Below are 15,916 nucleotides of genomic sequence, written 5' to 3'. Positions count from 1 at the left end.
TGCCGTGCTGGGCCTGTGCTGAGCAGGAAGCGCAAGGAGCCTGCACGTTGCCACAGAGCAGCCCCTGGTCCCCATGCTGCCCCAGGGCCCCACGGCAGTCATACGCCTGCCCTCAGAGTGGTCTCTGACGTACACATGCTTCTGGGGCGGGGCCTGGAAGGGCAGACAGGCAGTGCTTTGCCTGCTCCCTGGCAGAGCAGAGCTGCCCAGCAGTCTGCTACACGGATGGGCACTCAGTACACACACAGCGCCGCCCTGGGGGAGCCTCGAATGCCAAGGCCAGGGCGGCACAACACGGGTCCCCGGGCCCTCTGGATACCAGGGGTGCCCAGGGACAGGGTTTCAGCCACAGCTGCTAGAAGATGGCGGTGCGGGGACACCAGGGTGTGTCCGGGTACAGGTGACAGTGGATGGAGCGGAACCTGGATGGGTCAGCCTCCACTGAGAAAGGCCCCTTAATGTGGACGGCATTCCGCTTGTTTTCAAACATGCCATAGCTCAAGGTCACCTGCTCATGGAGCTCGGAGGTGGGCACCTGCTGCAGGTTCTCCAGGTGGGAGTGGAAGAGCCCGCTGCGGATGAGGGGCACACCCAGCAGCGCCTCCACGATGTAGCCAATGGTGCAGTCGTCCGACAGCCGGATCCGCTCCGCCGTGCTCATGAAGTGGCCTCCACTGGCCCACGGGCTCATCTTCAGGGCCAGCCCTCGGCTGATGCAGAAGCCGGCCCCGCCCATGGCAAACCTGAAGTGGACGGGACGCACCTGGTCCTCGCTGACCCTCTCCGTGGCCTGGATGGGCCTGTCCAGGCTGGGCTTGCCGAGGTAGACGTCCTGCGTGTGCGGGTAGCAGGCCAGCAGCCGCAGCAGCCGCAGCAGCGCCCGCGCGTTCCGAGGGGTACTCTTCACTGTGGTGCACGAGCTCCTCTTGTTGCAGAGCACGGGCTTCAGCAGTTGCGGCACACGGGCTCAACAGTTGTGGCACATGGGCTTAGTTGCTCCACGGCAAGTGGGATCTCCCAGGAGCAGGGATGGAACCTGTGTCCCCTGCACTGGCAGGCAGATTCTTAACCACTGTGCCACCCAGGAAGTCCCAATCATCAGAACAGTTGAACGTGGTCTTCCGGCTTCCCATTCCCCCCCCCACCCCCCTTCCTTCTGGCAAACACGATGGGCTCTGTGGACCACACGAAGGTGAAGAGAAGGAAGCCTCAGGATGGCTGTCCTGAGGGAGTGTGACGATCCTTGCCCCTCTGGCTCTGCTTCGCATCTTTCTGAGCTTCAGACTTTCATCTCCAGCTGGTTATCCATATTTGCAAAGTAGAATTTCTTTTCTTGCATTTTGAAACTCCCCTCTTTCTCCTTTCTTCATTGTTGGTCATTGCTGCTGCCATGTGCACAGGTGGCCAAGGTAGAAATCTCAGATTCCTTTCGATTGTCCCTTCACTGTCGCTCCCCATGTTCACTTACCAGAGCGCCGCCCCCAGCCTGCACTGCTGCAGATTCAAGCTGCATCGCAGATCCCAGCAGATCCCATGCAACCACCGTCGTAGAGGCTGTAGCCACTGGTAGCGTTGCAGCCGCAGCACTAATCTGTTCTAGGAATGAGTGGGTAGCTAGGCCTCTAGCCAAGGTGGAAAATTTTATCTTCTGGCAGTTTTACCTCCAGAGCCAGTGGGTATAGTTTCCCATCCCCTCTCCCCACCTCCAGTCTTGGCTGGATGAAGGCTCAGTTGTAGTCCAGGCAGGGTAGACGCAAAGGAGATTTGAGAAGACGTATAATTTGTATAACTTCTATAATGTTAGAAGACGTATCCTGGCATACTCCTTTGTGCAAGACCTAGATGAACGGAGCACATTTTTCAAAAAGCGTTTAAAAAAATCCAAAACATATTTAAGTAATACAAAGTTGAATCATTCATGTCACATTTAGAGTGTGTTAGATTATGAGCAGGATGAAGTATCCTGGAACTTTTTTAGCCAGGCAATCTGGTCACCTTCTTGCCTTCTTCTGGTTACACAATAATGCCATAGGAACGAGAAGCCAGGTATCATTCTTGGTTTTCCTTTTCCTATATTCCAAAGACGACTTATCTTTCCTGTTTAGTCGCAGAAGAGGAGCCAAGAAACCCAGGACCAGAGCTGCTGCTTGTCTATGTGGTGTTCAGTGCATGTTAGAAGGTGCCCTTCTGGGTGGCAACAACCCTGTGGGCAGATGACACCCTTTCTTCTCGGTGGACACTACTGCGCTTGCAGAGCAGACAGCTTGGCTGAGAGACTGCAATGTGGATTTTAGATACCACTTGCCTCCTTGGCCTTTGTACAGTGCAGAAAATGGACATGTGTTCTTGGACCTCTCCTGGGGCTCTGATGTCATGTTGCCATCATGTGTGACGTCATGTCTCTGGATCTGCGGCCAGGAGAGCTGGGTGGGGGGTAGTCTTACCTCCTCATGACCTTGATTAAGTCCTTGATCTCAAGAGGCTCTAATTTTCTGGTTTGGAAAATGGAGGCGAGTAAATTAGAGAATTCTGAAAATTTCTTTCTGGATTCAAAAATCTTGGATACTAATCTGGTATAGAAAACTAGGCATGTATGCAGCATCTTCAAGTTTCCTTATAGGGCTCGCTTTTTAATAGTCTGCTGCCATCTTCGTCCCCTTGTTGCAACTCAGTCAATTAGTCGATTTTTCTGCGTTTTAGTTTTGCTCTAATTGTCAAATGAAGATAATAAGGGATGCCTTCGAGGGAGTCAGGGAGGCTAAGCTAATTAATGGTCATAAAGTCCTAGTGGCCGCGTGCCTGCTAAGTGGTCATGATTCTAAACAGATCCTTGTAGTTCCTCGGCCACTCGCTGCCTGAGTGTCAGATGGCTCTGTTTATAACATGATGTTCTCTTTTATCAAAACAGACACGCCGAGGCACTGAGAGGATGGATCTCAGACGCAAAGGCCAGGATCCTGGCTAGGATAAGATGGAGGAGGGTAAAAAGTGTGAGCTGAAGGAGGACGGAATCTTTGAATGGGAGGAATTGTTGTTACAGTTGCGATTTGGGGGACCCCTGTTTGCTGTCTGTTGCTGGTGGGATTGGGTAGCGGCAGAAGGGATGGTGCAGAGATTGGCAGAAGCACATTCTGGCTCTGTATCTGTTGTTGGTGCTCCTGGCTGTGGGTTGCAGTCCTCTCTCCTTACTTACCTTCGTTATGTGGGATGGAGAAGGCAAAAGGGCAGCCGTAAGTAGGACGGAATCCACTTCCTTAAGAGAATCTTTCTCTGGCACTGAAGAGCCTCGCCAGCTCATCCAAAACTCCCCTATAATATACTGCTGGTTGATTTAAATTAGAACATAACTTAAATAACAGTTTGACAGTCCAGAAACTAGAAAACAGATTTCAGAATCGAACATAAACACAAGCCATTGTCAGTGTCAAGTTTTAAATTCTTCCTGGAAGCCTTTTCCATTGAAATTAATTCTGTCTTCCTAACGTTTCCCTATTGCTTTTTTGGATTGCCATATATTTGAGGTACTGGTGTAACTACCATGATAAACTGTAAGCTTCTGGAGAGCAGAGAACACGGTATTCATCTGTGAGCTCCTTGTGGTGTCTGGCAAACCACTTTCAACATAAAACGTCTTCAATAGCCACTGGTTAAGCTGAATTGTGTTACCTTATATGAAGACAGAATATGGAGAATTCAATAACAGGATTTTAGAATTTCAGGATTTTTGATTTTCTTGGATTTATCACTCAGGTAAATGCTATCATTTTTTGCCCCCGATTTAACTTTCTCTGTGAGGCTAGAATTCTCCTTTTGACGTGATAACACAAAATGAGTTTATTTGGTAATATAATCACAGCATGTTGGAAAGCAGAGGGCAGTGACCTAAGGGGAAAAAAATGAGGTGAAATTAATTTTGTTTGGGGCAGGGATGAATGGATGGGAGAGGCTAGGAAACATGGCAAAAATAGCAAAGGAAAATTTCACTCAGTTAATAAGTTGGTCTTTGGGCAGCTGTGATTTTAGTTATGTAACCTCTCACTCAGGTGGGTCACCTCTGCAAGTGCCTTGATATAGAGCAACTGAAGTTCTTGGTTGCCCTATGTCCCCAAACACAGTAAATGAAGTAAACACTCATTCTGTCTTATGATTAAGTTGAACTTTGGATAATGATGTATATTGTCAGCAAATCCTTCTGCTATAATTCTTACCACATCATTGGCTGAGGAATATTTACCTTTGTACTCAATGTATCTAGAAAGTAGAGGCCTGAGGTTGTACTCCATGCTGTTTCAGGCAAAAGGAAGGTTTACCGACCCTTAAGTCAGATGTTTTCACCTTGAGAGGGAAAATATATAGAATCAAAGAATTAAAGTGTTCTAGATTTGCCTTGGCCTGAAGAATTATCTGGTCCCTTCTCTTATTTCACAGACAAGGCTACTGAGACCCTGAGAGCTTAAGTGATATGCCCAAGACTGGGATCAGAACCCAAGTTTCTGATTCTGCGTGCTGGATACTACTGCTAGTTTTTTCCCCTATGATGATACTGTCTGGCTTGAATTCATAGAAGTGACCATTTTTGTTTGAACTTCTATTTTGCTTTATTCTGGGTATCATATGCAATTCAAGATTGCCTTCTGTGTGGGCTGATTACCGGGATTTGCACTCCCATGGCACCGGGGTCTTTATAGTAAGAATGTTGGGTTCCTCCTAGCCCATTTCTAGAGGGTTTAGTTTAACTTAGTATATTTAGAAGCTAGCAAAGATTTCTAAGAAACGACTGAATTCGTAATATGTAATGCAAACCATTTATTGTTACTTTTGTATCAGTAAGGAATGCTTTATGGTGCTAGTATGCTGACTTATAGGCTTAAGCAATAAAGATGCTTATAAGTGGGTGAGCAGAGGTTCAACAATGTCTTCAAAATCCAAGGCTGTTTCTAACTTTCTGCTCCACCATCCTCTGTATTGTCCTGCTGACTCTTTGTCTCAAGATAGCTGCATTGTTTCTAGGCATCACACCTGTATTCTAGGCAGCAAGAAGGGGAATGGGTCCATACTGGAGACCTTATTTCCTTTTTTTTTTGAAGAAAATGACTGTTTTTCAGAAGCGTGTCCACCCCTGACCTGTAAACTTCCTACTTCTCGTTGGTCAGAACTGTGTCAAATGTTAACTCTTGTCTGAAAAGGGACTGGGAAAGAGCTTTTTTCCCCTAGGTTTTGTTGTTGCTGCCGTTGTTGTTGCTGTTCTAGATTTAAGTTCTGGCGCCACCACTTCCTAACTACGTGACCTCACCATGTTACATAACCTCTCTAAGCCTCAGTTTCTTCATGAGGTTAATGAAGATAATAACAATACCTTATTTACTGGGTTGTTGTGAGGAGGTATATTTATAAGGCCCTGAGCACAGTCTCTGGCTCATAGTAAGTGTCCAATACCATCATCACCATTGTCGTCATCATGAGAACAGGAGCTGTTTGATATGTAGATGTTAGGAACTGGTATCTAGAATGAAGAACCCTCGAGCCTGAGGTATGAGAGGAGGTTAAGTGGAAAAGCAGGAGAATGAAATCAGACAATACGTGCTCCCTGCAGTGAGGTGGGCTGCCTCTCTTAGAAGGATTCCCCATCGCAAGATAGTATGAGTGACTCATCCATGTGGGTATCTCTCTTATCTTGTGGCTTAAACACATGTCCTGGAAGGTGGTGTACTGTGTAGGATTCCAGAGTATAGAAATGGGATGATGGAGGGGAGAAATACTGGCAATAGAGCTCCAAGGAGAGTGCGGTGGGACTCTTCCGGTCATGGGTCTTCTGCCAAGAAGACCTGTGAGAACCATCGTGGTAGAAGCCACAGAGAATTAGCTTCTCCCATTGACCTTTCTTGCCCTGCTCTGATTGACTGAATGTGTATATGTGTGCGTGTGTGTGTGTTTTATAAGTCACTAGGAATGCCCACTAGCAGTGCCCACTTATATAGCAATGGCTCTGGGTAGGGTGGACATTTGGGCTCATTGGGATATAGCTCGGTTCACAGATCTGTGTGATGTGTTTAAGTCCATCACTGGCTAGGATCTAAAGCAGGGTGGAGCTGAAGACAAAGTTTAGGTGTTTTCCACTCTCTTCTTGGCTGGACAACATCTGACTACCAGATAGAAGGCTGTTCGTCTTTATCAACAGCTGTGAGTTGTCAGTTACCTGGCTTCCTCCCTTTCAGAAAAGATATAGATGATAGCATTAAACACACATGCTAGACACTTTTATCTATGTTAACTAACTTAATCCACGAAACAACCCTGTGAGATAGGTATAATGATTACCCAGATTTTTACAGATGAGAAAACTGAGGTCAGGTAACTTACAAAGACCATAAAGGTGACTGTTGCATTGAAAAAGAGATGTGGCTGGGTCTAAGCCTGTGTCTAGACTTATGCTAAGACCCACAGCTTCAGAAAGGCTAAGAAAATTGGCCCGTGATCCTTCTTTTTTTTTTTTTTTGGCTGTGCCGTGTGGCTTGCAGGATCTTTCCCTGACCAGAGATCGAACTCGTCCCCCTGCAGTGGAAGCTTGGAGTCCTAACCACTGGACCACCGGGGAATTCCCTGTGATTATTCTTATAGATTACTTTATTGTAACTTTTGCATGAAGAGTGGAGTTTAATGAAGCATTGATTCAGATCTTTTGTGCTAAGATGAAAATAGTAAAAAAAGAAAAGCCCATGTCTTGGCTTTTCCTAACATATGTTAGCCAATGACATGTGTAAGGCTCTTTGCCCATATCACGAGATGATTGACAGATGTAAAGATTTGCCCTACAGTTTCTAGTGTGGCAGTTTTTAGGAATCCAGCCTTATGGAGAGGTTTGAATTGAGGAGAGGTTGCCGAGGAAAAGGTAATGAAGATTGAGCTGGATCTTGTGAAGGATGAATAGAAGGTGGTTGGGCAGGAAATTCCCAGCATGGGCAAAGATAGGGGAGGAGAAAAAAAAAAATGCAGGGCTTAAACACACACAATTCATTTTGACTGGGATATAGGGCATACGAAGGGGGATATTTGAAGTAAGAAGGATGGGAGACAGATCGTGGAAGACTTTAAATGCCACGCCAAGGAGTGTGAATTCTACTTAGTAAGTAATGGGGGAACCTAGTAACTAAAATAGTAAAAACTGGGGCCCTGGGGGAAGGACAACTTTTATTTCACTTACACCTACATATAAACTCAACCTGGGCTATTACAGTCACCATCTGATTGGGACTCCAGATTGGAGGCTGTGGCAGGGTATTTCTTTTTTTATTTGTTTGTTTGTTTGCCTTTAACCATTAAAAAAAATTGAAGTGTAATTTACAATGTGTTAGTTTCAGGTGTATGGCAAAGTGGTTTAGTTATATATATAATATATATTCTTTTTCAGATTCTTTTCCATTCTAGGATATTATAACACATTGAATACAGTTTCCCATGCTATTTTATATATAGTAGTATATATCTGTTAATCCCAAACTCCTAATTTATCACCCCCCCATTCCCTTTGGAAAGTATAAGTTTATTTTCTATGTCTGTGAGTCTATTTCTGTTTTGTAAGTAAGTTCATTTGTCTCATTTTTTTAGATCCCACATGAGATATCATATGATATTTGTCTTTGTCTGACTTACTTCACTTAATCTGATAATCTCTAGGTCCATCCATGTTGCTGCGAGTAGAATTGTTTCATTCTTTTTTGTGGCTGAGTAATATTCCACCATATATACCACATCTTCTTTATCCGTTCCTCTGCTGATGGACGCTTAGGTTGCTTCCCTGTCTTGGCTCTTGTAAGTAGTGCAGCTTGTGACAAGGTATCTCAATGCCCATTATTGGCTCTCTGACCATCACAGGTGTCTGAAATTAAGCCTGAGGCAAAGAACTGTTACCAAATAAATGATAAATGAGTGGAACTAGGACTTATGCTTTCTGACTCTTAGATCAGTTTGTTCATGTAACAAACATGTTTGCGCATTGTTTTAGGTATGCTAGATACAACCATTAATGAGCGTGGTTTTAGGGAAAATGATCATCCCTAATCTACTGCCTGTCTTATTGGCTCCATCTTTACATTCTTGGACTTGAGCCCTTTCTACTGCTCCTATGAAACACCCAGTTCTGAGCTGCCATTATCCTTTGCCCAACTCCTTTCATACCCTCTTAACTGGACTCATGGCTTTTATTCTTGAGCTTCTATATATACGCAGAAGACAGAGTAATATCACAAAAGCAGAAGTCAGCTCTTGCCACTCACCTTCATAATACCCTTCAATGGCTCTTACGATTAAAATCGAAACATCTCTCCGCATCCCACAAGTCCTTGTATGAACACCCCTCCCGCCACCAGACCTCTGATCTTACCTCCCGCCTTCCTCTCCTTTGTTCACCATGCTCCATCCTCACTGGCCTCTTACCGTTCCTTGAACGGTCTGCACACCCTCTCCCCTGAATGCCATTCAGATTTCTATTTAAATGTCAGCTCCTCAGAGAACCATTCTCTGATGAGCTGTCTAGCTATCTTTATGGGACTTAGCATGGCATGAACTTATACTTGTAATTGTTTGTCTGTTTATTGAGTGTGTGGCTTATTAGAACCTAAGCTCTGTGTAGAGGGCACTTTGGTTACTGCTTCCATGGGGTATCCTCAGCACTGAGAACAGGACTTTACCCATGAGCACATAATAAGTCCCATCGAATAAATGATTAGTATTGGGACTTCTTTCACAGCTTGGAAGAAAAGTTGTTTCATGCCTCAAAAAACTTAACATCTCTCTGTATATGTTTTGGTCACTTATCACAGCTTCAAATTTGCCCTTCTTGGCTTCTGCAACTCCTGAATAAACGACATCCATTTGAGGCCTATTACTGGCAGTCTGCAAATAGTAGAGTGCATTTCTGATTTTAATTCTTTTGGCCGCTGTGAATAGTTTTTCTCTGGTTGTTAGTAATTAAAACAAACAAGCAGAAAGACTCATATTATTCTATCTCATTGCCAAATTGGATATTGCTCAACCCAAAATGAAATGTACACACACCCATAAAACTAGCCAAACTGGCTATTACAATCACATAAAGTTCCTTGTATTCATTAGCAGTTGTAGCCTTTCATGGTTTATCCTGTTTGGCATATACATCAAAGTAACCGTCATAAAGACGTCTATAAAAATTTGGAGCATGTAGATGTGGAAAAATTTTTAAGATTTTAAAAAAATTTCCAGCTAAATTTCAATAAAATCATAACGTTATTGTTGCACTATAAAGCTTAAAAAAATAAATTTAAAAAAAATAAATAAATAAAGCTTAAAGCACAGACTAGAGCAATTCAGTATATTGCCAAAACTTGGTACTTCAGAGTCACCTAAAAATGACAGATATGATTCAGCTTTGTACTCTGCATCTTGGGAATTAGTGTCAGAATACAAGCCCTGATCTCTTTAGTGAATGATTCACTCGCTAACATGATTAACAATTCTGGGAGCTGGCCATGTTGGCCACTAATATCAGATTTTTAGAAGCTGCCTGTTTTAACGGCATTGCAAATGTGTCCATTTGTATTTGAGGGGCGGGAGGAAGGTCTTGAATCTTCTGTTGTGATTTTTAATGCTTCTATTTGAACCAGGAGAATGAGCTTCTTAGGATTTCTATAGCTTCCTAGTTTTTTTTTTTTTTTTGGGGTAGCACCCATCCATGAGACGAACAACGCAATAACAGATAGTTCAGAGTTCAGGGGAATTAAGAATAAGAAAGAGTGACGAAGTGTCACCAAGAAAACCTTGTAGATCAAGTTCATAGAGGTTTGACGAGTATGCTGAGTAAAAAATATTTAGCTTCAGTTCATTGTTTGATTCGACCTTTTCAAATAAAAAAATTCAGTAAAATTGGGGCAGGTGGTCAGACTGAGATTATGGTTATATGATTCTTAGCTCACGTGTCTGCCTCTCAGGGTGGTCTGTGAGCTCCTTGAAGCTAAAACCTTATTCATCATGCTTCCCCATTGTTTGGCATGGCACGCTGTGGAGTTTGACAACAAGGGTGACTGTGATGATGCCTGTCATGGCTAATGTTGTTCAGCTCACCATATGCCCCGCACTGTGCTAATTGCCTTGTATACATTACCGTATTTAATTCTTTTAAAACTTTTTTAAAATTTTTAAAAAATTATTTAAAAAGATTTCATTGAACTGAAGGTGATTTACAATGCTGTGTTAGTTTCAGGTGTACAACAAAGTGATTTAGTTACATATATATACGTATATATTCTTTTTTTACATTCTCTTCCAATATAGGTTATTACAAGACATATTGAGTATAGTTCCCTGTGCTAAACAGTAGGTCCTTGTTGGTTACCTATTTTCTATATAATAATGTGTGTATTTTAATCCCAAACTCCTCATTTAACCCCCCTCCCTCCTCTTTGGTAACCATAAATTTGTTTTCTATGTCTGTGCGTCTATTTCTGTTTTGTACATAAGTTCATTTGTATCAATTTTTAGATTCCACATATAAGCGATATCTTATGGTATTTGTCTTTGTCTGGCTTACTTCACTTGGTAAGATAATCTCTAGGTCCAAACCGTATTTAATTTTTTCTTTCTTTCTTTCTTTCTTTCTTTCTTTCTTTCTTTCTTTCTTTCTTTCTTTCTTTCTTTCTTTCTTTCTTTCTTTCTTTCTTCCTTCCTTCCTTCCTTCCTTCCTTCCTTCCTTCCTTCCTTCCTTCTTTCTTTCTCCTTCCTTCCTTCCTTCCTTCCTTCCTTCCTTCCTTCCTTCCTTCTTTCCTTCCTTCCTTCCTTCTTTCTTTCCTTTTTCTTTTTTTCCATGCTGTGCAGCTTGTGGGATCTTAGTTCCACTACCAGGGATTGAATCTAGGCCCTTGGCAGTGAGAGCGTGGAGTCCTAACCACTGGACAACCAGGGAATTCCCCCATATTTAATTCTTACAATGATATGTTCTGTCCATGTTTGGAGAAGAAACTGAGCCTTAGAGATGTTCATCAACTTGTCCATGGCCACACAGCTAATGAAGTGTTGGACCTGGGATTTCAAACCATTTCCGTTCTTCATTCTAAGGGCATGTTGTTAATCAGGACACCGTATGCTTGTTGTGTGAATGAATGAGAGTGTAGGACCCCTCCTCCACCTGGTCCCCGTGACTCAGCCGAGAGTTCAAATGTGACAAACAGAACTAGACAGTGGTCCTGTCCTAGCGCTAACCTCACCAGCCAGCAAGAGAAGAGAAACCTTCAGCGTGGGTAGCAAGAGATGAAAGGATTACTTTTGTCATTGATTAGCTTCAGATGTGAGGAGGACGGTAAACTTAAGAAAAAGGGGAGAGGAGAAATTGCCGGAAAAGGAAAACCTAAGCAAAGAGAAAAGTGGGAATTTTTTAAAGAGAAGGTAGATTTTCATCCCTGGAAGTTTCCGAAGTGATGCGTTTAAATCCTCCTTTTGTTCAGATTCCTGCGGGTATGCGTGGAGCAGGAGAGAAGAAAGCCCCTGGAAAGGTTTGAGCATGCCTCTGTACACTGAGCTGCCCTCCCTCCTTCCCCGGAGTCATATGTGCTTTGCAAGCAAATGGGTGGAAAATTTTGCCCACGTTGGCTCCCCTCACTTTTGCGCGTGGGTGTAGGTTTGTGTGCTTAGCTCTTCCGTGGGGAGTTCAGGTTGCTTTACCTGCTCTTGGGTCTAACAGGGTGAGACATGTACCTGTGTTTGCAGGCCTGTCCCGGGAAAACTTGTCCTACTGGATATGGAAATCGTTAAAGCGAAGTGGGAGACCAGGTTGTCTTATTTTCATGCCGATACTTGGGTTGCTTTCCTCCTGTCCAGCCAGAGCATAGCCCCGACGGAGGGTGGGGGACCAAGAGGAAAATGTGCATGTAGTGCTCACCCGACAGTTCTGGAGACGTTAGCTAAGTGACATTTTCACAGACAACAGGCATTCGAAAGGAATGTCCCCGTCAGAAGACAAAAAAAAAAGAAATCACGGTTTTCCCAGCCCTTGTTATCTCCTACACTGCTACGTTGCTCTGGATTCTACAGTCCCAGTGGCTCTCAAGCTTCTCAAACTGATTCTTTTCAGATTCTGATTCTTTCCTTCTTTGGTCCTTGAGTCTCTGTCAGGACTGCCTCCCCCCCCTCCCCTGGCCTCTATTTGATCAGTGGTTTTCGAAGAACTGATTTAAGCCTCAGTATGAGCTTACTGTGCACCTGCTACAGGAAAAAATAGCTCACTTTCCTAAAGCTACCATCCTCAGCCACTGATGAAAGGTGTTCTTCCCCCAATGTGATTACGTAAGAATTAATGATGGGTAAACATCCATGTGAAGAGATTTAACTTGGAGAAACATTATAAAGCTTGTCTGCTTCAGTTATTTGATCTCTTCTGTTTTTCTTTCTTTTCCTTGTTCTGCAAATTTTCAAGAACAGGTACTGGTGTGATATTCTCCCTACTTCCTGGTCCAGGGTGGAGAGGAACTATTGTGAGACCTGACATTCTTGTGATACTTTGATAACTTCCACTCCAGGGAAAACAAAGGAGGGTACGGATGCATGCAAATGTAAAACCAAACAAGATACCAGCAGAACTGACTCAACTGTCCCCTCCTCCTCACAAAGCTTCTAGTGAGAAGAAGCCGCACTTTGGGGGAGTTCAGGTTTTTTCTCCATCTTGGTTTACTCTTTCCTAGCAGGTAGCAGTGGATCTGTGAGAGCTTTTTGCTTCTGAGAGCTCCTACCCAGAGGATAGACAGCCTTATCTGTCTTCTGCCCTCCTCCCAATTCTCGGTCTCTCTGAATCCATCTTTGATTTCCTGAAATGTACATGGGCTCCAAATGGTGCATATCTGATGCAGAGCTAATTTATATGTATCCTTTTCAAAGAGGATGAAATAGTCATTGTTTCCCAATGTGATTTTTAAAATATATGACAGAAGCTAATTTCGCGCATCTTTTCATGTTTATTGATTGGCAGTCTACTGTCCTGCACTGGGTTTGTGCCTTGTATGCTGATTCTGTGAAAAACATCATCAGGTCAAACCAAAAGCAGACAGAGCAAATGGGACTTTTGAAGAAAAGCAAATTTTCGATGGAAGCTCTTATTTTTTTGTTTGATAACTGGAAGAAATACTTTTTCAAGACTATTTTCCCTGTTGGGACAATTGGAAGAACAGTTGTTCATTTTGTAGTTTCTGCTTGTGAGGTACTTATTTTATCCAAAAAAGAAAGAAAGAAAATTCCTCGCTCCAGGAATCCATCTGTTGTTACATTTCACGAGAACAAAATGCACAGAAAAATATGGCCAAACACACTGCATTCACGTTTTCTCCACCTTTGGACTGTTACCAGTCATAAAACTCCATCTTGTATAGACAATCTGTTAAAATAAGTTACTAAGAAACCCAAACAGGTGTAAAGGTCATTCTTAGTATGAGTGGGCTTTCTTTTTGCTGTGGTTATAGCCAAACCAAAACTCACTTTGAGATGGTGTTTTACAGTTGATATTTTCAACTGTAAACCACATTATACGATTGTAGCACCGCACCCAGCAGAGTCAATTTTCCTGTTTCGGAACTCTTGTGCTCTTCAGCGCATAATTCATGTTCCTTCCTCATGTTCTTACTTTGTTCAGACCTCAGAGTTTATGAGCAGGTTGCTCTACTGCATTTGAAACGTGTTGTCTCTCCCAAGGTGTATTTTAAGAAATATATGGGCAGTGAAAAGGAAGCCAAATGTATTCTTCGCAGGAGAGACAGAAGATGTTTAACAAACTAGAAGGAATTCTATTTCTTGAGATTCCGAGAAAAATTTATCAAATGACGGGAAGGGCGTATAGGTTTGAGGGCAAAGGCAAGTGCATTTGAAGCGAAGAGACTCCTCTTCTCTGCCATGTTCTGAGCACCTCTGAGATACCAGGCATTTTGTTAAGGGCTTTACATACCTGATCTCACTAACTCGATAAGCTTCTGAGCAATATCAAAGATGTAGGTTAAGAGAAGTGAATGACTTGCTCAAGTTCAATTAGCTGGTGTACAATTAGCTGGAAGTATACACTTAGCTGGATGTCTAGGTCCAGCCTTGCATGGTTTAGCTCTCGTTCAGTCTGCTTCCCAAGGCCACCTCTTCAATGGAACCCTCCCTGTGGTGGTCTCTGATACCCCCTCTCCCATGAGTTTTAACCTGGCAAGGGCCAGAAGAATAGAAGTGTCTTTGTGGCTGTGGCCTGGCTTTTCAATGATAAGATAATGAATGGCTGAAAATTTAGATGTTCTTGATTGGCTCCGCCAAACTGAAGAGCTTCTATGTGCATCTGGATGAAGGAAATAAAGTATGACAAACAGACTTATCTTGCTTTTCGCTAAGCGTGAGCAATGGTGAGCCGTTACTTTTAGGGAAGTCAGAGCAGATTTTTCCCCACTCTGTGCAGAAAAATCTATTGTTTCCCACAACCCACTCCTACCTTAAATAAATCTGTTAAAATGTACATTTTAAATAAAACTTTTCAAACTCCTTTACCTACCAGCCTAGAAGCAGGAATGTTTCTTTTCTCCTTCAGTCTAGCCTAAGGAAAAAGGACTCTTTCAGAACCTGATATGTGAAGTTGCTTTGGCTGACCTTGGGGCTTTCTAGATCAATGTTCTTTTTTTCTCCAAAGATAACACATTTATGGCAATAATTTTTTTAAGAGCTTTTATTGAGATATAACTGACATACAATAAACTGCATATATTTCAAGTGTACAATTTAATACATATTTTTCTTATCAGCGATGTATATATGGCCATCCCAATTTCCCAATTCATCCCACCTCAACCTCCCCCACCCCCGCTTTCCCCACTTGGTGTCCATATGTTTGTTCTCTACATCTGTGTCTATATTTCTGGATGGCAACAATTACTTTGAAATGTAGTATCACTTTCCTCCTTTCAGCTATACCATAAGACTGTATAACTTTCAGTCAAATGAGATTTAAAAAACCCTCATATTCTTCCTAATTGGAAATTGGATCTCAAGGAACTTACAATTGAGTTGGGAAGTCACAAAAAACTGTAACGCTGTAACGCTTTGGTTACTATGAGATGGATGGAGTACCACAGGATGGATGGAATGTGCTGTTGTGAGAGTAGGCTGGAGGGGTGGTTGATCACTGCTGCCTGGAGTAGCTGAAAGAAATGAATGAATTAACTAAGGCTTGAGGGAGCAGTTGCATTTGGTTAAGTGAAGAGAGCAGGAAGAAAAAATTGCCATGCAGTAAGTGCAACATGAGAGAAAACTCAAAGACAGGGATGAATACTGAATATGGGGCGGGGGGAGGATGACAGAGAATATTGGGGAAGATGAAAGATATATGTTTGCCATACAATTATTGGACCGGATTCTTTGCTTTCTTTTGCAGGCGTTTTCTAGATCTAGTTAGAGAAGAAAATGAACACTGGCAAGACCTCTAGTTGGCTAAAGCAAGATATGGGAGGAAAATATATCCTTTCTTTTGTCCTATTTTCCACACCTTAATGACAGACACAAAACTTTCTTAGTGCTGTTGTCGCTAAGACAATAAATGGGCGAATAAAGGGAGATATATTATAAAACCCAAATGGCCCAAATGAAGACCATCTATAGTAGGTTTCTCAATCTCAACACTATTGACATTTTGAGCTGGATAATTTTTTGTTTTGGGGAATGGGCACTGTCCTAAGCAACGTAAAATGAACGTTTGGCATCCCTGATTCTACCCACTAGATACCAATAGCACCCCTGACTCATTGCCCCAGTTGGGAAAACCGAAAATGTCTCCCACCATTGCTGAATATCCTTTGGGGGTGGGGAGGGGAATGACAAAATCGTCTCCAATAGCGACTTATGCTTTATGGTAGATAGAATGACCCAGTAACAGGCATAGTTT

The 15,916-nt window shown here is 42.9% G+C and overlaps 1 protein-coding gene across 1 annotated transcript; it reads right to left on the bottom strand.

The window, feature by feature from the left end:
* Positions 1–343: 343 nt before the first annotated feature.
* On the bottom strand, positions 344–4,283 carry LOC130835559 (beta-1,3-N-acetylglucosaminyltransferase lunatic fringe-like). Its single transcript, XM_057707194.1, has 2 exons — positions 4,235–4,283; positions 344–906 (listed from the first exon to the last, which is right to left on the bottom strand). Exons 1-2 carry the CDS (start codon positions 4,281–4,283, stop codon positions 356–358), a joined length of 600 nt encoding a protein of 199 aa, XP_057563177.1. The 3' UTR covers positions 344–355.
* Between the last annotated feature and the right edge of the window lie 11,633 nt (positions 4,284–15,916).

Source organism: Hippopotamus amphibius, chromosome 14 (genome assembly GCF_030028045.1).
Source record: "Hippopotamus amphibius kiboko isolate mHipAmp2 chromosome 14, mHipAmp2.hap2, whole genome shotgun sequence".
Classification (NCBI taxonomy): domain Eukaryota; kingdom Metazoa; phylum Chordata; class Mammalia; order Artiodactyla; family Hippopotamidae; genus Hippopotamus; species Hippopotamus amphibius.
Note: the sequence above shows the minus strand (reverse complement) of the source record. Positions and strands in the feature narration are given on the sequence as shown.